This window comes from Pinus tabuliformis, chromosome 7 (assembly GCF_031772625.1).
Source record: "Pinus tabuliformis cultivar Carrire ecotype Pingquan chromosome 7, CPIR1, whole genome shotgun sequence".
In the NCBI taxonomy this organism is placed as follows: domain Eukaryota; kingdom Viridiplantae; phylum Streptophyta; class Pinopsida; order Pinales; family Pinaceae; genus Pinus; species Pinus tabuliformis.
Window position 1 is genome coordinate 160,856,888 of NC_142293.1, and position 19,559 is coordinate 160,876,446.

Sequence of the window (19,559 nt, forward strand, 5' to 3'; positions counted from 1 at the left end):
TGGCTTCACGCTTCTCGTCTTTTAAACACTTGATTTGTTCTACTAATGTTTGGTTAAGGCTCTTTAAACATAAATTTTTTTCTTCTTGTTCTAATAAACGCTCATTGAGTTCCTTCCTTGATGCTTTAGCTTTCTTGACTTGTTCAAGTAGCTTTTCTTGGTGATCTATGAGGCATGAAATTTCTTTGTCTTTGCTGCAGATGACTTCTTCAAGCTCTTTTTGCTTTTTTGATACAATTTTTTCGTTATCTTGAAACATCAAATTTGAGATATCCTTAAGATCTTCTAACAAAGATTTTATTGATTTTGATTTACTTGTTATGTCTCGAAACATGACCATCTTCCCTTTATAAGGAAACGTCAAAACTTGTTTCTTTATGTTTAACATGAATGTACCCAAATCCTTAAACCAGGGTTGACCGAGTATGATGTCAGTGTTTTTATCCGTCCTTACAACATGAAATTGAGATATGTAGTCATAATGACCTATTGTCACTTGTAGATCACTAATTTTATACTCTTTTTGGTCAAAAATATTTTTCTTTACACCAATGCTTAGCTCTGGAATTAATAGTTGATTTGCCAAGTTGATGTTGATATAATTTTTATCGTTGCTTGGGCTGATGGCGACATTAACTTCTCTTCCTTGGATACTTCCTTTTAATGTAATTACTCTATGATCTGTAATTGAAAGACCATTATAGGAAAACCTTTCTTCCTTCGTCATTTTAGAATTGAGCTCCATCATTTTTTTCAATGATTGATCCCATTTTGTTTTGTCGAGATGACTTTAGGTATATATTTAAAGTTCCTTTGGACTTTGTACTTCAAGCCTCCTTTAAAAGTGTCTTTTTAATATATATATATATATATATATATATATATATATATATATATAATTCTTCAAAACTCTTTTAATCCAATTTCCTATTATCCTTATATTTCAAAACTCCTTTGTATTCTTTTTATATATTTCTACTTACATTTTTTTTCCTTTTGTACTTTAAAAAGAATATTTAAATATTGTTTCAATTGGCTTCTTTTAAATATCTTATTGTCCTTCGAATTTATTTTTTAAATTTCATATAACTCTTTAAAATTTAATTCAACTTCACTTTAACATAAACTCTTAACTGATAGTTTCTCCTTATGTAACCTTTTATTTATATATTTTCAATAATTTTATGCTTGAACTTTTCTTTAAATACCCCTTTATAATATAATACTTCTCTTTATATATCTTTTATTTATAATATTTGTTTTTCTTTTCGAAAAGTTACAACCCTAGTGAAACGTGGCTATTCACCTCTTTGGGGTATAATATAAAAAGTAAAACTTACCATTCACATAAAGAAATTTTGTATTCCTTTTATTTTTCTTTTACTTTTAAAATACCATGGGAAATTACCATGGGTTTCTAAAACCACGGGCTTGTAAACCACTTAATGAAGAAACAAGATAATATTATTTACTCTTCTTTCTCTTACGTATAGTTTTAAACATATTTGGAAAGATTCCCTCTTTACTTTATCATGCATTCTTTATCAATACTATAGAACATTTTTATATATATGAATTTTCTCCTTTAAAATTTACATTAGACTATATTTATTTACTTTTTTTAGATCTTTTTTTTAATCTTTATATGTACTTATTTTATTTTCTTTTTTCTTTTTTTCTTTTTTTGAATTTGATTTTTTTTCTTTATTTTTCTTTAACTTTGTTTTTTGACTTTTTATTTTCTCTCCATACATATATATTAAGTTTTTTTTATTATTATTATCGAATGGCCAAATACTTGATAGCGAAATGGAGAAACGCCAAATTCTTGTAGCAAAACACTTCAACGACAACAATGTTGATGAATTTGACGGTCAAAGACCTAGATCGGAGAACATGGCTCTGTGCAGCGGTTGAGCGACCAGAGGATCGAACACCTCTGATACCAATGTAACGAACAAATTTCGTACTTCACAAGGAATCCTCTAATACCAATGTAACGACCACCAGTCGTATATGCAACAGAAATATTTAAAATATTTCGTAGACAAATACATCCATCGTAGGATAGTAAGTGTAAATTGTATATTATATAAATAATTGATGTAGTATGAGTACAAATGAGAATGAGGGTCCTGTATATATAGCCAGGTAAGTACCCTTTCACGAACAGGCATGTCTCTAAGACATGCCTTTTCATTATTAATTAATTAACCATTAATTAATTTACTTATTATTTATTATTATATTTATATTATTATGATTATCATTTATTATCTAATTAGCGGATCAAATCCCGACCTCCCCGCCGCTCCATTGTGATATGATAAGACATAACAAAATTATATTTTTTAATATATGGTGGTTGGGGTCTAGCCATACCCACTGCCCATTTCCTCCACAATATACAATGTATAACAATAACCCTTGTCACTCCACAATCTACAACGTATAACCATATGTCACATTAAATATTAAACGAAATAATGTGCCACCATAAGAATTCGAAGAAGCGTTGGTCATGGCAGGAGTTATGGTTGGAGGATAAAGTTGGTAACTATCGCTGACTTAGATATGGCGGAGGCGACATATAACATGGCGGGGGTATGTTGGTTATGATAAGTATGGCAGAGGTATGGTGGGGCCACCAATAATGGTGGCCTTCCGCCATTATTTTCGTTTAATAACAAACATTATCCCTTTAAATAAATGCGTTGGAGGTTTGTTTAACAAGAAATTTTCATAGCTCAATGACAATGTGTCGGATTTGATGCCGAGAGGTCGCAAGTTCGAATCCCGTCCAGTCCGTCGAAGCCCTTAACAAATTTTTGACTAATCCAATGAGGCCACGTGTCGCCTTGGGATTGGTCCCAATGCACCCAACTGCAACCTGCCACTTGTCAGCCATCATTGGTTATGCGCCAATCACAACCTGCCACTTGTCACCTTCTCGTGATGCCACATGGCAATCAAACCTTGACCTTTGACTGTTCGTTGACTATTGACTTTGACTTTGACTTTTTGGATTTAACCCTGAAAACTTTGACTTTGAATAACTTCTTCATACAAAGTCTATTTTCGCCCGTTCAAGTTGTGTTGGAATCGTTTTTCTGAGCTCTACGCCATGGCACTGCTTTCGCTTGAATCCAATGACTTTGAATTTTTGGCCTTTTCTCGATCCTTGATCATCCATTAATCCATTTCGAATCACTTTCCTGATCATTTCGGATTACTTCCTCCCTCTTCTACAAGTTGTTTGATAAAGTGGCAATGTACCTCAACATATTTGGTATGGTTATGTTGAAATATGTAACTAGGTTCGGTCTTCATAATGACATGTGTAATCATGATTTTAGTAATTGATGCAAAGAAGAAAATAAAATTATTTATGTTATGATTGATTCATGGGTTTCATGCTCAAAAAAATTTATTTTATAGATGAAGCTCCCATTGTGAGTTATTAGGTTTGGTGATTAACTCAAGTCTATTGAATCAATGTCATGTATTGAAGACCCATTGGGCATGTTACATATTATAAAAGAGAATGTATTTGAGTCATAAACCCTCCCTGACCTTGTCACAAGTACTCCATCAAGTCGACCTTCAAAAGGAGATGGAGATCATTCTAAAAAAGGATGTCGGCCTACAAGCACAAGTTGGCTTAATTTCATGGCCAGACTACTATATAAAGGAGGTCTTGGCCTCACTTGGAGATCATCGATTCAAGCATCTAAAATAGAAAATCAAGTGTGAGAAACACAAATAAAAGAAGCCTCTCATCAAGCAAAGAAAGGAGAAGAAAAATCTGAAGTAATCTTAATCTGTTTTGGGCCAAATACCTCTCACATGTGCAAGGAAGACTAGTATCATCTAATGCGGCAGAAGTCTCATAGTCATCTTGGAGGCTGAATCAAGGAAGAACCAAGTCACTTTACAAGCCGAATTGTAAAGTTGGCTTAATTTCATGGGCAGACTACTACATAAAGGAGGTCTCGGCCTCACTTGGAGTCATCGATTCAAGCATCTAAAATAGAAAATCAATTGTGAGAAACACAAATAAAAGAAGCCTCTCATCAAGCAAAGAAAGGAGGAAAAAAATCTGAAGTAATCTTAATATGTTTTGGGCCAAATACCTTTCACACGTGCAAGGAAGACTAGTATCATCTGATGCAGAAGAAGTCGAAGTTATCATAGTTATCTTGGAGGCTGAATCAAGGAAGAAACCAATTCACTTTACAAGCCGAATTGTAGAAGAAGGAGACTCCATCCAAGCGAAGGGAATCAAGGGATAAAATTATTGTTTATCCCTCACACGTGCTGCAACTAGGGTTTCTGGAGAGGTCGAGAATTGCAGGTCTGAGTCAATAGGCTGAAATTTGAAGGGAAGCTGAGATCTAAGGTGAAGCAAGCAGTTTGACTAGCATTGACTCAAGGAAGAAGAATTGCTTCAAGAAAGTTTTGTGACTTGGTCTTGGAGAGGTTGTTAGGTCAAGGGTCTTGGTCTTGGAATTCATCACTTGAAAAAGATTTTATAAGAAGAAGAATTCGTTTGGGTTTTCCTCTCAAATTGGAGAGGTTTTGGCCTTAACTGATCGCCTACATCTTGTGTCCCTTGTCTCATTGTTGTTCATATTTTGATAGTTGTTTGATGAAGAGAACACTATAATAATCAAAGATAAAGAAGAACCTAATCAAAAGAAGTAAAAATTATTCACAAGCAATGATCATTAATAGAGAAATCACCCCCTGTGTTGGCCCTAGATTTCTCAACATGGTATTAGAGCTAAGGTGACAGGTTAAGAAAGAGCAGCTCCATAAGGGGCACTCAAGCGCTCAAAGACCAAAAAGGGCATCAAAGGAATCAAAAGAAGATCCTCTCATCTCCAAGAAGACAAGGGCTACATCATCATCTAGAAGAAAACTATCAAAACCCTAGATCGATCGAAAGAGAAGTCTACACTAGAAGCATTTTTGGGATCCTTGCTCATCATATCATCACAACAAAGGAGACCTCAAAAGAGTCTTATCTCTACTCAAATAAAAAGATCGAAGCATCTCGAAGTCTACTCATCCAAGGGAACAAAAATCATGAACATTGTCACCATCATCAAAAGATCTAAGGTGATCTCCCTCTCTTTGGAGTCAACGGTCACTTTCAAAGAAAACCATGTTCATCAAGGAGAAGTTTTCTATTACCTATAACACCATCAAAATCAAGAAGGCAGCAAGTTGAAAGAGCATCTTCACAAGTATATCTACGTCTACATCTGAATATGTCAACCTCATAGAAAATGAGGCCATGGATAATGTTAAGGGCTTAATCACCAAACCTCCCAAGGAAGATGATCAAGCATTTGCAAGGTATATGAAAGGGGAAGTAAGAGCTCAAAGGATTCTCATAGAATCCATAAAGGATCCCCTCATTCCCTATGTATCTAAACTTTAAACATCAAAATAAATATATGACAAACTTGTAAAGTTGTTTTCTGTAAACACTGCAAGAGAATTAATCTCATTAAGACAAGAACTCTACAAGATGAAGATATCAAAAGAAGAGGGAATAGCCTCATACTTTATGAGGATATCTGAAATAAGGGACCAACTACAAGATCTAGGAGAAATAATGTATAACAAAGAGATGACTACCATAGTACTGAATGCACTACCAGACGAATGGGGTAACTTTACATCAAGCATTTATGGGAAGAAGGAAGCTACTCCATTCAAAGATCTATGGTCACTATGAAAAATTGAAGAAACCAAGTTGAAGGCAAAATCTGATATACGATCAAATGAGCAAACTCAAGCATATGTTGTTATGGCAAAGAGAAAAGGGAAGTTGGGATATTTGGTCCTTAGAAACGAAAGAAGAATATGGAAAAGGTTCAATGCTATGGATGTCAAGAATATGGGCACTACAAGAGAGATTGTCCTAAGCTCGAGAAGGACAACAAAGAGCAAGGGAAGAAGCCCATATCACTGAAGAAGTAGGAGACGCTGAAAAGAAGAAATCCAAGAACGAGGAAGTAAAAGATCTCTACTATGATTGAGATAGTCTTCCTCACCTAGTCCTTTTCAAGTGTTTGTTTCAAAAATTTTGTTGTAAAGTATAACTATCATAGTAGGAATCATTAGAAGCATGATAGGATACATCATATTAGCAAATGGCATCATAGAAGCATACAATTGAAAGAAAGAGCTCGTAACATCATCATAAAGAAGCATGAAAGATAGCTGAAATAGGACTCTACGTCACCTATAGAAGGATGAAGCTCTTGGTAACCTCATTAGAAGCATAAGGAGTACTTATGGGAAAAGAAAGGTATCTAGTATAGAGCTCATCATACATCATTCAAAAGGAGAATCTGCAGGATGAGGATAATCAAGATCCTCCATCAGAATCTTCATTGGAAGGTTCACCTACTAGAAGAAGCAATTGTCTCGTCGGAAATTCCAACTTGTATGGGATTCATGAGATGATGGTATGATGACAAAAGAAGTAAAGCAAGTCAAGGGATTGAAGTTCTTTCAATCAAGGAAGCTGCTAAAGGAAGACTGGATGACCAAAATGTTGAGAAATCCATAGAGGTGGCAGTTAAACGATTTCTCTTTTTATGACATTATCTTGTGATGGTTTATTATTATTATTATTCTTTCATTCAATTTATCTTTTCATATCATCAAGACTAATGCCAAGCAACAAATAAAAGAGAACACAAGATATAGGCACGCCATCAGGGCAACACCCCACTCTAGGGGAAAACCCAGTCAAAATTCTTCCTTCAATAGATTCAAGATGAGACAACCAAGTCCCTTACAAATCAAACTTGAGACTACCTCCATCCATCAAGTCAACCTTGTCATGCTTCAGTTCCATTGCTCCTGTAGCAGTCAATCTTCTTCACACTTGTCTTTGAAGAGATCACTTCTATAGCCAATCCGAGCTCCTTCATCCACTGTGATAGCACCGAGATACTTTGAAAGCACCACTGTAATAGTACCAAACTGAATTCACTCTCGTTCTAAAATAGCACCACATTGAAGTCATCCAAACTGTGCACATTGTGGTATCCAAACTTTTCATTGTAAAGACACCGAAGCATATGTCTCTGAAATCCCTATCCGAACTTCTCTATGATTGTCTCTGAGATCACCAAAAGACCATCTCAAAAATCACCGAACCTCTATTTATGAGACCACCGAAAATACCTCTCTAAAAATTTGAACTCTAAACTGTCCTCTTGAGCAAAGTTCCTATACACTTATATATAGTTGTTTGTCCATCTTTAATGAGACGACATGAATATATGAAGAGTTGTGTCATTGTATTAGGCCCACATGTGATCTTTTGAGGGAGGCCAACTTCATGAGGATTCTTTTTTAGGCCGGCTACAATGAGACCTTGATGGATGGACGAGTCTTCAAACAAAATTTGACTTAGACAATAATCTAAAGCCTACAATGGAGGCTTGACCTAAGACAATTGACCCAAGCATGAAACCCATTCTTTAATAAGTCAATTAAATTAATAATAAAAAATTATTTTGCTTTCTTTTGACAAATATTACATTCTGACTCAAGTACAATTTATGAAGACCAAACCTAGTTATATTCTTCAACACTTCCTCTTAACTAGGGAGGTATTCATATTTACATATAATCATAGAGGTACGTGGAAGATCTCAAAACACATCATTTATGAAGAAGTTTAGGCACTGCAATGCCATGGACTAGATTCCTGGCCAAGGCAATCTATCTGGGTGGGACTAAGATGGACTCAAGCTTTCAGCCACTCTAGGTACCATCAAGCTTACTTGCTAACAATCAACCCAGGGACCTAGGTGCGTATCCACAATCAGAGTTCTACGACCCACGCCACCCTCCCTACTTTGAGACCTAGACATCAACACAAAGTGCTAGCCAGATGTCCTCCCAGGCAATGCTTCACTCACAAAGCCTCTCCTTGATCCAGCAGATCAAGGACAACAAAGCTCTCCCGATCAAATTGATCAGTAACCAGAATGCTATCAAAACCTTCGAGATATTTAAACACAACCCCAATAATATACTTTCACATATTCATAAATAAACACAAACCATCGAGATTTTCCTGATGCTGCTTCTCAACACGGTAGGCCTATCAACAGAATCTTTCTTTTTCAACTTCACATACGGCAACATATCCTTCAAAATTCATTCTCCGATCAAAACTATGCTCTCCCTCTCAATCAGGAAGATTTTCTCTATCCAATCTCCTTCTTAAACTAAGGGAGATCTCTTCTATCTAGGCTCCCTCTTAACCCAAGGAGATCAGCTTCTTTTCGACAACGGAGAATCTTTCGTGGCTTCCATTCATCTCATCAAAGTTATCATTACCATCATCGTTCATATCATGCTTATCATATCAACTTTTCTTTCAATCATCTTCACCACCTTGAAGTCTGTGTACCTGCACAACTTAGATAGCAAGTACAACCAAAACTATAGAGGCATGACGTTAGCCATCTAAAATCCTATAATAACATAAGCATATTACAAACATAATCAGCAAGAGACTATAATTGAATACTTCAACTTCTTGCCCAGGTCTTGTTACAAACCCTAAATCACATTCGTAGCTCATCAAGATATCAAACTCATTATATCTAGGGTTTCAATATTATTTTTAATAACATGACATGATCTTTCAAATAGCAAACCTTAGAAACAAAACGGATTAATAAATCTAACAATTTTCAAATTTCATATGTTAGACTCCCTGTAAAAATTTTGAATAATATAACACTTATTCACAGAGATTATCCTGATTATACACTATTTGCGGAATGCATGCATAATACATAACCTCCTCTACTATTGATCATCAATTTGCAGTATTCAGAAACAATCGCACGCGCACATTGAAGCATCAATCACACATATCAACACAGTATATCACGGGGAAAGCATACAGCTAAAAACCCCCAACTATCTGTATATTATATTGATTGAGAACATGTAACAATACATAGTACAATACTCCTCGCAAGTACTCAGTACTATCTCCACCTGTTACATACAAACTAGCTCAGATCTGAATCAATCACAGGTTCACATCTCCTCCGCTGCTTGCCTGCCTCCACTGCGCAATCCTGCATGAGAATAGATGAGAATGGCTGATCCAAACTTGTATTTCCCTTGGCTAAACCACGCAATCCTCATTGGCAATACTCAATCCATTGATTGTGCAAATCTCATGCACAACTATAGTCACAACTGACAGCTGTCTTGCCCTTTCACTCACCTCTAACACTTGTCTCCACTGAACTGTCCATGCACTGAGTTAACTGATGTATTCTTTAGTTGATTTATGAGTTAATAATTAGTGAATTAATTCACATCACTCATCACTAGTGTATTCTGCAGTTAGACTAAATACAACTAGTTCAACTAAGTCAAACTGAACACAACTCCATCAACTCCTCAATCAACTCCACCAAACTCAATCACTTGAGTTCTAACTGAAGTCCATCATGCAATAGCTCAACTGACCCATAAGAAAAGCGTATTTCCTTCTGGCAGTTGCATGTGCCACATCCGTAGCTCGAACTGAAGTGCTCCAAGAGGATAAGATAATGTTTATAGTCCAAATATTATTAAGAGCTAATAATATTCGACTGTTCTATTTTTAGCCTGGCAGTCTAAAAATAGACTCCACCCATATGTCTAAAAGTAGAAGTCCATCTATTTTTACCATCATGACCAATCATCCACAAATAGCATCCTGCAACTCATAGACCATGATCCATATGTCTAAAAATAGACTTTGCGCCAAAAATAGCATGCGGGCCCACTTAGTGAAGGCGACTCCTTTCCACTAAGCTCCATCATCTTGTTGCATTTTCAACACTCCTTCTCAACAAGATATGGATTATCTGCAACCCCTATCCTGCAACTCTGGAATGTTCTGCATGCAACACATTTTCCCGGTCCACTTGCTCCAACAACACTTGGAACAAAAACACTCCCAACTGACCACTCTGTTGGGCTAGGAACATACTCTGATGCTGAAGCTCTACCTATTGCTGACAAGTGCTCCCTCTCTGACATCTGCGCTACTGCAACATCTCCATGCATCTCGCACCATTGCACACCTCTCTGTGCCACCTAGCACTGTGCAAAACACTTGTGCCTCTCGCATTGTTGCAACCTGCTAGCTATGTGTTGTCCTGGGATTCCCTGCACTGTCGCTCTCTCTGTCGCTCCATCCGCATCTGTCTCTACCCAATTAGTCAGTTCTTGCTACTCCACATCGGGGCTCCCATAGCAAGGTCTCATCCAAGAGGTTGGGTACCTCAAAGATCCTGCCCCTCCTCCTTGGAACGATCACTCTATATCGCCCCAACTCCTACCTGGAGGTATGGCTGCATGTGATCCCTCAGCCCACCTGGCTCGAAGTTTCCCCCTACTGGAGGTCTCTGCATGAGTAGATGTCTCTACTCGATCTCCTCTCAGCTTCCCTTGTTGTGGCTGCTCCACAACCTCCTGAAGCTGCTGCACCAATCGTGGCTCCTCCACAATCGTCTGAGACTTCTTCTAGCTCTGCATGTTGAGAGGTAATATACGCTCCCTCTCAACCACCAAGTCTCCATCAGTTGCCTCACTGCTCAAGGCTTTGCATGCATCTTGAACCTCAAGAGCATACAGGTTCTTGACCCGTGAACCAATCTGCTTCACCTGTCTAGTGATGATGTGTCCAAGGAAAACCTTTCCCTTACTGAAGACTACATCATAGCCTCTGTCTTCCAGCATCACGATCGACACCAAGTTTCTCTTCAGTCCTGGTACATACTTGACATTAGTCAAGGTAAGGCGAGCTCCATGCTCCCTCTGAAAAATAACCATGCCTACACCTGAGACACTATACTTCTCATCATTACCCATCGCTATGAGCATCTAGAGATCTTTCTCCTCCAAAGTACTGAACAAACTCTTGTCACCGGTCATGTGGAAAGAAGCTCCACTGTCAAGGAACCAACCACTTCCCACCATGGATGAAACCATGCACGCAAAAAGTGTGAAATCCAACTCAAACTGTGAAGCAAGTGCCTCACCTTCAGATCCTTCCCCGGATCCCTTCTTGGATTTCCTCCGTGGACAATTTACAGCGTAATGGCCCACCTCATGACAACGAAAGCATCGCACTTTCGATTTGTCAACCTTCTTCCCATCATTGGAAGAACTGGATTCGGAAAGAGAACCCTTCTCCTTCCCCTTCTTCGCCTTACTCGCTAAGGCACAGTTCTCCTCATCATGCATGCATGAAGAACTCTCTGGCACTCCGTCTGATCTCCTCCTGCACAAGATCAGACCAAAGTCTCTCCCATCCTGGCAATTTCTCCTGACCATTGACAGAGTCCTGATAGGAATGCCAACTCTTCGGAAGACCAAGGAGAGCCAAGCTCACCAAGTCCTCATCATCGACAGTCACCCCCACACTTCCCAGCTCATCCCGGCATTGGGTGAACTTCGTGAGATACCTGGGCATACTGTCTCCATTCTCACACTTAATGTTTCTGAGTTTATCCTTGAGCGCCAACTTCCTCTGGTCGCTCTTGCTTTGGAATAAATCTGTCAACGCTTTCCACATCAAGTATGGAGAAGCCTTTCCATGCACGCTACACACAATGTGATCCTTCACGCCCTCCAACAAAATCCTTCGACACTTTGCTGTCTTCTTTTGCCCATCCTCAACGTGAGCAGCATCAGTAGGCTTTGGGACCTTAGCCTCTATGAACTCCTTCAACCCATTTTCATCTAACACCGCCTCCATCCTGTGTTTCCATGCAATATAATTCGAGCTGCCTTCAAGAGCATACTCCAATCGCAATCCGTTGAAAGACATTTCAACTTTGACACCAAGAAAACACTGCTGCAAACTCGAATTCCACCAGCACAAAACTCAACCGCTTCTTATCTACAATTCGTGAGAACAAAGTATTTCTCGTACAGAGATTGACTGTATGGGTTTTTACCGGATATCTCACCTTCGAAAAGAAGGATGAATCCAGAGGCTAGCTGGCCCGATTACAGACTCTGCCTAAAGAAATAAAATGTAATCACTTTCTGAATAATAGATCTGATGATCAACTCTGCTCTGATACCATGTAGAAATTTTGAATAATATAACACTTATTCACAAAGATTATCCTGATTATACACTATTTGCGGAATGCATGAATAATACATAACCTCCTCTACTATTGATCATCAATTTGCAGTATTCAGAAACAATCGCACACGCACATTGAAGCATCAATCACACATATCAACACAGTATATCACGGGGAAAGCATACAGCTGAAAACCCCCAACTATCTGTATATTATATTGATTGAGAACATGTAACAATACATAGTACAATACTCCTCGCAAGTACTCAGTACTATCTCCACCTGTTACACACAAACTAGCTCAGATTTGAATCAATCACAGGTTCAAATCTCCTCCGCTGCTTGCTTGCCTCCACTGCGCAATCCTGCATGAGAATAGATGAGAATGGTTGATCCAAACTCGTATTTCCCTTGGCTAAACCACGCAATCCTCATTGGCAATACTCAATCCATTGATTGTGCAAATCTCATGCACAACTATAGTCACAACTGACAGTTGTCTTGCCCTTTCACTCACCTCTAACACTTGTCTCCACTGAACTGTCCATGCACTGAGTTAACTAATGTATTCTTTAGTTGATTTATGAGATAATAATTAGTGAATTAATTAATAATTAATTCACATCACTCATCACTAGTGTATTCTGCAGTTAGACTAAATACAACTAGTTCAACTAAGTCAAATTGAACACAACTCCATCAACTCCTCAATTAACTCCACCAAACTCAATCACTTGAGTTCTAACTGAAGTTCATCATGCAATAGCTCAACTGACCCATAAGAAAAGTGTATTTCCTTTTGGCAGTTGCATGTGCCACATCCGTAGCTCGAACTGAAGTGCTCCAAGAGGATAAGATAATGTTTATAGTCCAGATATTATTAAGAGCTAATAATATTCGACTGTTCTATTTTTAGCCTGGCCGTCTAAAAATAGACTCCGCCCATATGTCTAAAAATAGAAGTCCATCTATTTTTACCAACATGACCAATCATCCACAAATAGCATCCTGCAACTCATAGACCATGATCCATATGTCTAAAAATAGACTTTGCACCAAAAATAGCCTACAGGCCCACTTAGTGAAGGCGACTCCTTTCCACTAAGCTCCATCATCTTGTTGCATTTTTAACACTCCCTACTAGGATTTCAAATAAACCCTAGATTTCTTATTTACACAAACTCAACACTCACCATATAGATAGATTCCAGAGTGTCATATCACACATACTAGAGAATTTAACTACTACTAGGGTTTAGCTACAAAACCCTAGTTTTACCAAACAGCATCATCCTAGAATATCAATCTTTGACAAGGGCTTGTTTCCAAACCTTAGGACTCATGACCAACAATAATTACATCAACACCCATATCTAGGAATTCATCATCAATTATAAGCATAACATATGTCAGGCAAACACATTAGACATATATTGACCTAGACCAAGCTAGGTTTTGACCACATGGACTCATATATAAACCTAGTGCTCCATTCCTAGGATCTTTCATTACATATCAAAGGTTTTGCTTATAATCCCAACCAAACCATAAAGATCTAGGGTTTCATAACATAACAAAGTAAACCCTACTATACTAGAACTTTAAAGGTTCAGGATTTCAAACAACACCATTTCAACCCTAACAAGTTAGGGTTGTCATGATCATACCAAAACCCCAAACATGACATCATCAACAAAAACTTCAAATAACATTTTCAAGTAACACTAAAATGTTTTAGGGTTTTAGACATTAACATTAACATACCCTTAAGTTAGGGTTTTCCAAGAAACCTGTCTAGGGTTCTATAAAGTCAATTAAGAATATGAGGGGGGTAGATTTATCAAGTGATGAATCACCCAAAACAAGAATCATTATGATTCAATATAGCTAGACATAATGATGTTAGTAATAGATTATCAAATGAATAAACATTTATTATAAGGAAATCAACATTTTGTAGTTTAAGACATACCTTTGTTCCTTGACAAACCTTGTAGGGACTCCTTGAAGTGCCATGATATTTTGTACCTGTAACAAATACTTCTAGGCAAAATATGTGATACCTAGAATATGATGTTAGCTCTCAATCTATATTTTCTAACAATGGAGGATGGAATCCTTTATATAAAAATCAAATTTATCTTTCCTTCCAATTAATACTAAGATTTTACTTGACATCCTAGATTGCTTTATAAATCCTAGAAGATAAGGATTAAGGTTCTTGTATGTTCTAGACTAGGATTATATGGACCATCTAAGATTAGATATAATAAAATCTTATAAATATTCGTACCTCGAGTTTACATACCTTGAACTTCTTTAATTGAGAGATCAATGTTTTATAGGACTTGATGCTCTCCTTGGAAACTGTAAACACATTGTTAGATGACTAAAGCATAGAAATCACAATACTTACTTGAGTTAGAAGTTGTTCTCAAACTGTTGAATGTTGTAGAGAAGGCTTGCAAGAAAATAGCTGCTACAAGACTTCATATAGGCTACTTCTTATGTTGTCATAAACGACTTATTTTTGCTGATTGAATTTAGACCTCATAACATGTCTTATTGTCATCTTTCTGGGATGGATTCTTGTCTTCTTCATATTGGTGTCGGTTCCTTCTTGAGTGATAGTATCTTTGGCTTCTCAAATTGTAACTTGCTTTAAAGATTACCCATAATGACCTTGTCTTTTCGTGCTTCTTAGAAGGTTTAGATTACCATTGTATCTAGGATCTCCTCAGACTTATGAATGTGCTTAGATGATCACAAGATAAAGAGTGTATTTAAAATTTTAATCCGAACTAGATAAAATAACATCACTGATAACTATGAATTTAATCTGAACTAGATAAAATAGCATAACCAATAACTCTGAATTTAATCCGAACTAGTTCATTGTGGTATACTGAAACTAAGATTCCACCAAAAACCTTTTGAGCTATATATATCTCTTCTAGATTGTGAATACATTGATCCTTATTCTCTGACGAATGATCTGAATTCCTTCACTGTGGTTAGCATAACATCGAATTGTGGTTACACCGAATCTATAGTAGCACCGTGACCTTTGGTAGCAGAAAAAGTGGATCGATTTCGAGAATAAAAGAAAAGAAAATGCAGACAGAGGGAGCAGCAAAATTTTAAAGGGCCTTAGGGCAGCAAACAGTAGCCCAAGAACCTTAAAACAAATCCAAAATATTTAAATTTCAAATGGATATATTTCTGCTTTAAAATTTTCTCTCAGAAAAACCTCAGATCTAAATTTGAAACTCTCGAACTGAAAATAATTTCGAATAATGTCCCTGCAAAATGATATTGAGGCCAGATCTTGCCCTCCAGGGTCTAGATCTGGCTTCAAATTAAATTTTTCCTTCAAGTCCGCACCTGCAAAACTTCAAACTAGAAAAACCCCAAAACCCAAAACCCAAGCTAGAAAAACTTCAGATCTATACAAAAAAAAATTACAGATCTATGCACAAAGGTTGCAGATCTATCAATTCTGAGTATGAGTCCAATTCCACTCCCAGATCTGAAGATCTAAAGCTCTTCCTAACCAGATCTATCAAATTTTCCACAAAATATTTAAAAGATAAATTTTGAAATTTTAGAGAGGTACTAGCCCAAAAACATCATGCAAACACTCAATGAAAACCTGAGAGATCTTCTGCAAACACTAGATCAACTATCAAAACAAGTAGAGAAATAGAACAACAATAAAATTCTGAAGAAATAGAGATACCTGGTACTTCAATCAAAATTAAAAATGCTACCCTATATCCGACAAACCAAATAAGGTACCCGTATTCAGATTATTCTAAGAGGGCTATTGATTGAAAATTTTCACATAATATTAAGCAGAAATTAAAACAATGTTACCATAGATTCATGAAGTGGAACACTACCGCAAGTTGAAACCCCAAAGAATTTTGCATTTATTCCAAAAAAAGTATACAAAAAAGCTTGAGAGCTTAGTACACGATTCAAAGATCGGTGAAAAATAGACTAACATCGATCTCTAATTTATAGATAAATTTTCCAACGACAAGTTCGCTTGATCTCTGTCAAATTAATTTCGACCGTTCATAAAGATTTAATTAATCTTTAATCATCACTGTTGAAAATTATTTTTTTAGAAAACTCAAATTTTTCATTTAATTAATTTTTAATTAACTCAAAATTAATTATTTTGAGTTATCGTCAAATAATTGACTTTGACTTAACCACCAAGGCCTAAGAGTCCAAAATTTCTTGATTTCCTAAATATTTGCTTGGTCAGGGACCTCTAAAAATTAACTTCTTTGAAACCCACGAATTTCACCTTTGGAGAATTTAATTTTACCTAGGACACAAAATTAATTAAATTTCTGGCTTAGGATTTTTAATTTAATTTGGCCAGAAAATTTAATTAATTCACTGATGAGGGGATTAATTATTTTTCCAACCCTCTAATACTTAGCCATGGTGTCTAATTATGAAGGACCATGCACTAAATATTTTTACATCAAGATTTTACATTTAAATACATGAAGGGGGAAAACCCGTTCGTCATAGACCCTCAAATATCTACTCAATTCTGCGACTCAAAAAAAATGATCTAGTAGACCAAGTAATTTGTAATAAAATAATCTAGCCAATTAGCTAGTATTATACACTCGATAAAAAACACTAAGACTCACTTAATATCTTGACGACAAAATCCACTCTAGCTTTGGGGTGAGGTTGGAAGGAGAAACTTTGTCGATCATTTGAGAGACAGATGAATCAGTGAGACAAAAAACTTCTTAGGGTAGAAAGCGTCACCAAATTATTATGCTTACCTAGGTTGTTACATACATGATAGTCTTACTAAAATCATTTACAATATAACCATGCAAAATGGGTTTACATCTTTAGCAAAACTGTCAGTTGATGATGAAATCTGAATGGCACGGACACTTGAACATGATGGATCTCTTTTGTGAAAAAAGGGGTGTACTGTTGTGGGACCGTTGACACAAAGTGGTCAACATCTGGCTCTACTTGGAGACACGTTGTTTCATCAAAGGAATGTGAGAATCCAAAATCTGCATCCAAGCAACACACAATATTATATAAGTAGCTTCCATCAAAAAATCATCATATAACATTAAGCACATGAAAATAGAAGCTCTTCATTTATTAACTATTCTACTAACATGAAAACATAAATTTAATCTAACTACAAAGTGAAAATGTTGAAATAGCAGGGTGTAAGGTTAGAGATACAATACAAAGGATGCCTTGTGGCATCAGATGTGTTCAATATAGTGCATGCTAAGCATTTTCCTTCTTTCGGGCAAATCTGTGGGATTTTTTTCGGATGTGCCATGTCTAATCCTGCATATGGTAGGAATTTGTCTTATCAAAAAATCGAGTTGCTTGCGGTCATCAGATGCATCAAATGGCTTCCTTATTTTTTTTCTTTTTCGCTTCAGGCTTTTCTTCGTGGCAAGTTGTATTGCTAATGATGTGGAACATTCTACTTGAAAACTTTCAGACGAAGTTTTTAAGGAAATTGTGACACGCCTCTCTTCATTCTACATCTGTTCTGTGATAAATGATGGATCAGTTTCACAAGTGTTATGAGTTATAACTTGATCCTTTTCAATTTCTTCTTTGATTATGTCATCCCTAGCTAAATCTTCGTTAATGGGGTCAGCCACTTTCTTAGGATATTCACAACAAGATGGGACGTGCTTTAATGGATTATGAGAGTTATGATTTGTTGAAAGCTCCTTGATTTTCTGCCATCTATCATCTGGATCAGGCTGAAACTTCTGTACCTGTGATTTCCTTTCTTCCAACCTCTTATGTATGGAACTTATTTCTCTAATATGCGTTACTATTAATTTAGCTTCATTGAGCTCAGTTTTCTTGAATATGTCTTGTAGAGTGATATGATTGGCCTCCATAGTTTTCATTTCCCGAGTGTGCTTTGCTTCCATTGCAATCATATGATTTTGAATAATGGACATCTGATTAGAATGATTAACTTCCATTATCTTTAATCTTTTATCATTCTTCGCTTTCATGCCCATGAAGCAATTTTGCATATAGTTTATCTCTTTCTCATGATGATTCTGCATACCGGTCCTCATAGCTTCCATCTTCTAAACACACTTTTCTACTACAGTGGCTATGTGATCGGAGTGATTAATTTCCATGATCTTCATTTCCTTAATGTGTTTTTCTTCTATAGCCAACAACTTGTTTTGCATAGAACTCATTTCCCTGGTATGATCTTCTGTTAATCTAGCTTGGTTGAGTTCCATGTTCTTAATGAGTCAAGTCTGGTTGTCTTCCATATTCTTGATTTCCTGCGCTTGATTTAGTTGCATATCCTTCTCATGGCCAAAGTTATTGATACTATAGGAAGATGTAAAAGGTCTAACTTCTTGACTATGCTCTTTAACTTTTGTCCAATTTCCCTGAGACAAATGATATCCTTTACCAACAATATTGACTTGATTACTTGTCCCTACCATTCTACTATCTATGATTCTTTTGACAACATGGCAAGTAGCCTCTTCATGAAAAGCATCACATGCCCTGTAATAAGGCAGAGCCTCATTTACTTGATTTGCAGATTCAAGCGGAGTGGGAGGTCTCTACTCACTAGATTGGCCTTTTCTCTGCCAACTATTACTGCTTTGATTATTATTGTTAATCCTAGGTTGAAAAATCTGCGCTTAAGCCATTTCCATTTGGATCAACCTAGACTACAAAGTACTTATTTCCTTAGCATGGTTAGAGATTAATTTCGCTTGGTTAAGCTCCATGCTTTCAAGTTTTTGCAGTAATTTTTGCATAGAGTCGTCATCAAATTCTTTAACCTCTTTTCCTTTAGATTCTTTCAATTTGGTTGAAGCCCTATCAAAACCTGGGATTTCAGACTTCCCAGATGCCTTCTTATCTTTTTCAAGCTTTATAGCTAAAGTCTGAGCAATTTTATAATCACGATTCTTAGCTCGTTTCAATTCATAAGATGTATCAGGGTTAAAAGCATCAATGTAAAAATCCAAAAGAGATTTATCAGGAGGTTTATAATCTTGAGGTAATTCCTTAATAATACCATTAAATCTCTTGTTGAACTCTTCAATTGTCTCGTTTTCTCTCTTTTTTATGACACTGATAGCTTTTATGAGATGTCTCTCTTCTCTCTTATCTCCATACTTTTCCTTAAAGGCATTAATAATCGATTGCAAAGAATCAAATGAATTATCAGGCTTTTTCGTAAAACAATCCAAAGCATCTTTTTCCAAGGTAAGAACAAAGAGGCTCATTTTTACATCTTCATGATTATAATCAACAGCCCTGCATGCTTGCCTAACCCAAGAACCAAAAGCTTTCAGATGAGCATCAACACTAAATGCATTATTGCCCTGAAAA

At 36.5% G+C, this 19,559-nt stretch overlaps 1 protein-coding gene across 3 annotated transcripts in view; it reads right to left on the reverse strand.

Moving 5' to 3' along the window:
* The window catches only part of LOC149246344 (uncharacterized), a 205,086-nt gene that overhangs the window by 42,918 nt on the left and 142,609 nt on the right, over window positions 1-19,559 (reverse strand). Inside the window, exon 8 of one of the 3 annotated variants that reach the window (XM_089455675.1) lies at window positions 17,100-17,215. The exons of the other annotated variants lie outside the window; for them this stretch is intronic. Coding sequence (XP_089311801.1) covers window positions 17,191-17,215 — 25 coding nt within the window. The 3' untranslated portion in view covers window positions 17,100-17,190. Of the gene's footprint in view, window positions 1-17,099; window positions 17,216-19,559 lie in introns of those variants that run through there. 3 annotated transcript variants of the gene reach the window in all.